General features: G+C 53.9%; 1 protein-coding gene across 1 annotated transcript in view; it reads right to left on the reverse strand.

The window, feature by feature from the left end:
• The window catches only part of IGSF9B (immunoglobulin superfamily member 9B), a 96,245-nt gene extending 95,129 nt beyond the window's left edge, over nucleotides 1-1,116 (reverse strand). Inside the window, exon 1 of the mRNA XM_084611990.1 lies at nucleotides 935-1,116. Coding sequence (XP_084468116.1) covers nucleotides 935-1,013 — 79 coding nt within the window. The 5' untranslated portion in view covers nucleotides 1,014-1,116. The remainder of the gene's footprint in view (nucleotides 1-934) is intronic.
• Nucleotides 1,117-7,878: the final 6,762 nt, after the last annotated feature.

Consider the following 7,878-nt stretch of genomic DNA (forward strand, 5'->3'; position numbering starts at 1 on the left):
TGGCATTTGCCATGTAATTAAGTTTGCTCAGCTTTTAGTTAAAAAAAATACATGAAAAAGGACTTCGGATTTTTTCCCCTATTAATTTTAGGGCTTCAAAAGAGGTCTCTCAAGTCACCTCTTGCCCAAGACGAAAGGTGAGCTGTTAACGGCTAACTAGCAGAAAAATTCCTTCTCTGCTAAACTGGGTCCCCCCCCTTTTTTGATATTTTTCGTCAGGATAAAAAAAAGTTAAAAAAAGTTAAAAGCTCCTCAAGGGCTCCCTAGTAGCATTATTAAAATAGCAACATTGAGTGTTCACTTTAAAAAAAATTGTTGGCTAATACAATAACGTTTTAATAAAAGAAAATTTATTGGCCAACTCTACATTTGTCCACCTGGAATTTCTCTCCGGTCTCTGAAAGCTTTCCCCACACCTTAAAAACGAGAAAGAAAAGAAAAAGAAAGAAAGAAACCACGGCTCTGAAAAGCTCAAAGATGCTCTTGTAGCAAAGGGTACGACAAGCTACAAATAAAATACCAACTCATGCTTCTTCTGATGCTTCAGAAAAAAGTCTGAGAAAGAAAAATTTCTCTCTCGCCTGCTCTCTCTTCTAAGCATCTTCTACTAGTCAGAGCAAAAGGGTTCCCTGCAGGCAGCCTCTTGAAATACTCACACAACTACCTTCCCGGCACCCAAATCAGCTGCTTTAGATTTGCAAGTTTACACAATCCCCCTGGCAGTTCCTCCTTCCCGGAGTGAAACTTGCAACAACAACAAAAAGGCTCAGATGCTCGCAACTCGGGGGGTGGGGGGGGGGGGGGCAAAAAATAAAAATAAAATAAAGAGGCTGGGGAAAAGGCAGATTGAGAAGCTATTTGCTCGAGGACTGGGAGACGGGGATGAAGGGGGGGGGGCGGAGAAACAGCAGCGAGATGCTGCACTTCAACTCACCTTGAGCTGCAAGTCCTCTGGTGGTGATTACACTTGCTATCAAAGTGGCCACATACCAAATCATAGTACTACCGACCATCAATAAGGAGCATCATCCTATCTCAAAAGTGCCCTTCTTGCTGGAGCCCATTCATTGCAGAGCCCCTGGCCGGTGCAAAGGATCCTCCAGCTGCCCCTTTTCATGCCCTCGTCCCTGGACCCGGCTGCCTCCCCTCCACGCGCCCCATCCCTCCTTCCCTGGCGCAGCCCCCGGCTCCCTCGCTCCTGACACGCACCAGGCACCGGCGCTAGGCGCTAGGGCGCAGCTCAGCCGAAGTCTCAGGGCGTAGCCTAGCCTGGGCTCTTTAGCTGCTCTGGTCCGCCCCCGCCTGGCGTCTATTGGCCGGAGGGAAAGCGAGTGGGCGTTGATTGGCTTGGGGCGCTGCCAGTGCCGGGGCGGTGGGCAGAGGGAGGGAGGCAGGCCCCGTTTCAAGGTGGGTTGGAGCGCGCAGTGCACAGAGCCGCAGAATCATGCGCATTGCCAGGGAGAAGGCGTCGGGATCCCCCCCCCCGCCTGCTCACACTGCATGGCCGGGGCCGGCAGGGCAGGGGGGGCTCCCGGGCTGCCACCCGCGCAGACCCGCAGAGGGGCGGGCAGGGCCTCTCACTGACCCGGCAACTTCGCCCGCTTCTCCCTCGCCTGCTGGTGCTCCTGGGCGGGGAAGGGCCACCCCCAGCCTGCACCGCTCCTCCTGGGGCCACCCTCTCCCCTGCACCCCCCCGTGCCACCCCAGCCCCCCGTTTCCCCCCTCTCCCCTGCACCCCCAGTCACCCAGCCCCCCGTTTCCCCCCTCTCCCCTGCACCCCCACTGTCAGCCCCTGTTCCCATCCCTGGTACCTCATCCCCCTGTACCACCCTCTCCCCTGCACCCCCCACCCCAGTAGCCTGTCCCCCTATGCCACCCTCTCCTCTGCAGCCCCACTGTCACCCCCCTCCCCCTGTGCCACCCTGGTACCCCAGCCCCCCGTTTCCCCCCTCTCCCCTGCACCCCCACTGTCAGCCCCTGTTCCCATCCCTGGTACCTCATCCCCCTGTACCACCCTCTCCCCTGCACCCCCCACCCCAGTAGCCTGTCCCCCTGTGCCACCCTCTCCTCTGCAGCCCCACTGTCACCCCCCTCCCCCTGTGCCACCCTGGTACCCCAGCCCCCCGTTTCCCCCCTGCACCCCCACTGTCACCCCCCACTGTCACCCCAGCCCCCCGTTCCCCCCTCTCCCCTGCACCCCCACTGTCACCCCAGTACCCCAGCCCCGTTCCCCCCCTCTCCCCTGCACCCCCACTGTCAGCCGCTGTTCCCACCCTCCATCTCCGGTACCTCATCCCCCTGCACCCCCCACCCCAGTAGCCTGTCCCCCTGTGCCACCCTCTCCTCTGCAGCCCCACTGTCACCCCCCTCCCCCTGTGCCACCCTGGTACCCCAGCCCCCCGTTTCCCCCCTGCACCCCCACTGTCACCCCACACTGTCACCCCAGCCCCCCGTTTCCCCCTCTCCCCTGCACCCCCACCCCGGTACCCCAGCCCCCCGTTTCCCCCTGCACCCCCACTGTCACCCCACACTGTCACCCCAGCCCCCCGTTTCCCCCTCTCCCCTGCACCCCCACTGTCACCCCCACCCCGGTACCCCAGCCCCATTTCCCCCCTCCCCTGCACCCCCAGTCACCCCCTGTTCCCACTCTCCATCCCCAGTACCTCATTACCCTGTGCCACCCCCACCCCAGTAGCCTGTCCCCCTGTGCCACTCTTTCCCCTGGATCCTGCATGCCACCTGCTGCCCTCCAGCCCCATCCCCTGTGCCACCCCCAGCCCTACACTCCTCTCTCTGCACCCCTCACCATCTGCCTCCCCCACTCTGCGTGAAGAGGTGGTGCCCTGTCCTCTGCACTCTTTGTTTTGTGCATCACCACTTGGTGTCCCCTCCTTTGCCACTCCCTCTCCTTATCTGCCTCCAAAGAGGGGCATGTGGCCACCCCCTCTCCTTGCTCTTCCCACCAAGGGGAAACCCCTCTGTCCCCCAGTCCACACCCCCACCCTTGAGTTAATCTCTTCCTCCGGGAATCTGTGCTCTCACTAAAAACCTTTTCCCAGGGACCCAATCACTCCCCAAGGGAAGCTTCTCCCCATAACAAACCCGCCCTGCCCAAGCAACCAAGGGGACAGTTGGATCTCAGCTTGGCTGCCCACCCCACATCAGGCCCAGGCCTGGAGAACAGAGAAGACAACCTGACCACAGAGTCACCCCCCTCCCCCTGTGCTACTGTGGTACCCCAGCCCTGTTTCTCCCCCCCCCCCCCCCGGTACCTCAGCCCCCTGTTCCCCCTCTCCCCCTTCATCAGCCCACAGCTTCCTCCATGTCATCCGGAGATGGTCCCCTCTCCTGTGCTCTTACAGATAAGAGGGGGGCATGGTTGACTTAACAATCAGATACACACACACCCCCTATGGTGTAACCATGGAGCCTGCATCCCATCTGCTCTCTTGGGAGCAGGAAAGGGAGGCCCGTCCCACCCCCAGCCCTCTCAGATCCATAGGGAAATATTGAGGGAACTCCTCCCTTGCTGGCAGGTTCCAGTTATAGTGGGCCTTCTAGAGCAGCCAGGTCTAGAGAGAGCTATCTGCTATTAAAGACCTCCCTGCTCTTAATATGTGGGCTGTAGTAACTGAGGTGAGCCTGTGCAGTAGGGACACGATGGGGGTATTTCTGCCACTTCAGGGGTAGCTAAAGAGGAGGCGGAAATACCTCTGGAGAAGAGGACTAAGGCCGGGCTACGGGAGGAGAGGGCAGTCCGATTCAAGAGGGAGGAAGTTCTTGTACCTAAGGTACTGGACTGAGACCCAGGGCTTCAGTTTCTGTCTCTGCCACAGACTTCCTGCTTGACCTTGGGTGCATCACAGCCAGGTTTAAAAGAGTGCTTACCCCACAGCAGCTCCCAGGGTGCTGAGCTCTTGGGAACAGCTGGCCACTCACTTTGAGTCATAGAAGGGAGCTGAGACCTTTGGAAAATCTGACCCGTCTCCCCCCCCACAAACCTACCTAGAAAAGGGAGACAGCCATCCTTTCTAAATAGAGAGGGCAGATGAAGGGAAGGAGAAAGATTGTAGGATCTGCCAGGCAGCAACTGTCTCTCACTATTGACATGCACAGCACCTAGCACGGGAGGCCCTCCAAGCACTACCATAACACCAGGAAATCACTCACTGGACGTAAAGGGAGCAGCAGAGGAGGTCGTGGGTGGAGGAGGGGATCTTAATGGGTAGATGGGAGGGACTTTTTGAGACAGTGAGGAAAGACACTCCCCCCCCTCCCCCTTTGTCCCTGAAGATGCCCCACAGGGGAGATACACTTGTCCCCTGCACTCTCCTGAAGAGTTTCACTCACCTGTCCCAAAACACATCACAGGGTTAAACAGGCCACCCAGCTTCCTGGCGAGAAGACAACCCCAGCTAGGAGGCACTTTGGGGGTCCTGGAAGTAGAGTGCTGTAAGGAGACAGAGGATCTGGGCCATGGCTGGGAGTGGAGAGCCCAGGCATGAATTGGGAGAAGCATGTGACTTTGTGAATACATCTACGAACTGAACCAGAGACCTGGCTTCCCACCCAAGCTGTGTTTTTAATAGCCATGCTGGTTGTGTGTTACAGGACATGTGGTTTTGCATTACTTATGTTCTTCCTTTCAGCTTAAATTTTCCTCCCTCTTGTGGTCCCTGGAAATAGACAGAAAAGTTCCTTGAAGCAGATTGTTACTGCAGTTTGAGAGCCACGGGGGATAGTGCAAGACTGGGGAATATTAAAAAAAAAAAAACACCACACCACACCATTTCAGTAGCTTCCTTAATTATGCTCATTAAGCATCAGGCTTTTAGAGGGCCTGATGGAGAGGGACACCGAGGCCAGCAGAGACCTTGCAGAGGTTCCCACCAACCGTAGCCCAAGTTGGAAGCAGTTTGCTTTGCCAGCAAAACCCGAGCCCTTATAAAAGTCTGACTCAGCTCTTCATCCTGAGGTAGGAAGTGAAAGCTTGCAATACACACGCCTCTGGTATCAAGGGACTGATCCAAAACCTAGTGAGAAATAGAACTCTTCGCATGGACTTCAACAGGCTTTGGATCAGGCCTCGGATCAGGCCTCACATGACTGTCCCTCAACCAGATTTCTTGTCTTTTTCTAACTCCCACCTCTGTTAATGTCAGCTCAGCGGCTGTGGGGGCAGGACTGGCTGGAACCGCTGCTTTACAGGAGCGGTAACTGCCCTTGGTGCGCACAGTGCACCCAGTAACCATGGGCCTGATTTTCAAGAAGTGCAAGTGATGGTCACTCAGCAACATGAATGCTCTGCACTTTGTAAGCCAAGAGCCTCCTTTTCCTAAGGCAGAAGACCTACAGACCCCGTGATCCCTCTAGACACCATAGCAGAGTCCAGAATGCACATAGGTTTTCAGTTACGCACACAGAACACTGGACAGGATCACACATTACAACAGCAAATTGGACATAACTATCTTATCAAGCATCTTTCGTACCAACTTGTAGCCAGTCCTGCTACAGAGTTAAAAGATACACTTCCAAAATGGAAAACCAACAGCAAAGAGCAGGAAGGGAGAAAAGGAGTTTAGGTGCTTTATTTGTACTTACACACATTGTTCTTCACACAGCGCACAGTCAACCTGTGGAACTCCTTGCCTGAGGAGGTTGTGAAGGTTAGGACTATAACAGGGTTTAAAAGAGAACTAGATAAATTCATGGAGGTTATGTCCATTAATGGCGGTTAGCCAGGATGGGTAAGGAATGGTGTCCCTAGCCGCTGTTTATCAGAGGGTGGAGATGGATGGCAGGAGAGAGATCACTTGATCATTACCTGTGTTAGGTTCACTCCCTCTGGGGCACCTGGCATTGGCCACTGTCGGAAGACAGGATACTGGGCTGGATGGACCTTTGGTCTGACCCAGTATGGCCGTTCTTATGTTTTTAAGAGTCAATATAGTAGGTTCCAGATTTAAGCAATGAAAATATTCTTCCTGCCCAGACACACCTACTCCTGGTGTTTTCAGCTGGGTTTTTGCCCCCCTTCTAAGAAACACACACACACACACACACCCCAATTACACATATACTAATGAAGCTAGCCCTGGGAGGCATCAGAAGTATCATTAGCCTGTGATAGATGGAGCCAGATCAACCTTGCTCCTGGTACGTGGCTTTCAGAGCCGAACAGCAGAAAGAAGGAGCCATCATCATTCATCGAGAGACGGAAAATATGTTCGTCAGTTTGGAGAACGGGGGTCGGTTCACACCCTTGTTTTTCCAGTCTAATTTGTTAATTATATGAGATTCTTTCCCTGCTGTTTTCACACTTCATTTCTATTTGTAGCTGTATTTATTTCAATAGAGAGGGGAGAGTCCCTTCACTGTGCGTCTCATTTTGGGACCAAGCTAGGATCAAATGAGGACAATAGGGAAAGTTGTTTTAGGCAAGTGGTTCTCAATCTGGACTATACCAGGACACCTCAGAGCTCCTGCACAACCTGCTGGGATCGAGCCAGGAGATCCCTCCCATTTAGCCATACGAGAAGGGCATGACTGCCATGAGCCCCAGGTCTAGGTCGAAGAGCCAGTCCAATGCTTAACTGGACTGGAAGTAATTCACACGCACATTCCAGAGACCAGCTGAGGAGCGCTTGCAGCTGTCACTGAAGTCAATGGGAGACGCAAGTGTTCACCACCCCAGGATGGCACAAACCTACTTCACTGGGGCTAGGGGCGTTCTCGCCTGTCCTGAAGGCCAACATGTAGCTTTCGCACTCATTACATCCCATGGTGCTCAAACTAGGAATTAAGAGACCCTTTTTCTATTACCTAGGGCTTCAGTGGTGCATACATTATTTATATTACCGTAGCCCACGGACCAGGCCCCCCATCATGCTAGGCATTGTACAAACACACACCAAAATGCTCTTTTGCCAAAGACCATACAATGGTGCCTTGTGCGGATCCTCAGCATAGGGTTGAAACCCACCCATTGCAAATGGAGTTTCAGGCTTAACTCTGAATTTCCAGGCACATGGCAGGTTGGGTCACAGACCCGACGCCATTACTACTGAAGCCTGTGATAGCATCACTAGAGCCAGCTGAGGGGCTTTGGTGCTTAGCTAAGCCCTTAACTTTGATCAAAGCTGACATATGGCACTGTGTGTGTCTGTCTCCCTCCCATCACAGGAGCAAGTAGTCTAGGATGCTAGCCCTGTGACCCAGCCACCCCCACAAACCTCACGCCACAGCAGCCACCGTGCCAAGACTGCCAAACCCCACGCCTGCCACGTGCTTTCACTCCACCCCCACAAGGTAGCCCCATCAGCTGGTCCCACAAGATAGAACCTTCGACCCCCATCCCCTCTGGGGACAGATGACCAGTTGGAACAGACAAAGGTATCATGGCTTTGATGGGGGGGGGGAGATGCACTCATTCCTGAAGCTAGAGATGTCCCTGCCCAGCGAGCTGGGGCAACTCAGGTGTAAATCTCCATCGAGGCCATTTTTAAAGAACTGAACTTTCAGCAGCAAAATGAGGACATCCCCAGCCCTCATATATATCCCTCTCCTTTTCCCCTCGCTGACCTGTGGAGCCCATCTCCTCTGGAACTGCTACCCGCTCATCTGTTGTGACAGCTGCCTCTGAGGAGCCGTAAAACCCATATTTTCCAAATCATTGGGAGAAAAGAAAAAGTTACTAAACACCAGGATTGAAACTTCAATAACTTGGCCTCTCTCTGCTGCTTCTATCCCACAGCCAAAAATACACCACAACCATGTCATGCTAATTATGGATGACTCAGTTGACAACTGGCCACTGTTAAATTTAAACCATCTTTAAATGAGAAAAAAATCCTCACTTTTTTTTTTAATATAAAG

Source organism: Lepidochelys olivacea (assembly GCF_965140295.1).
Source record: "Lepidochelys olivacea isolate rLepOli2 genome assembly, chromosome: 22".
NCBI classification, from domain to species: Eukaryota; Metazoa; Chordata; order Testudines; family Cheloniidae; genus Lepidochelys; species Lepidochelys olivacea.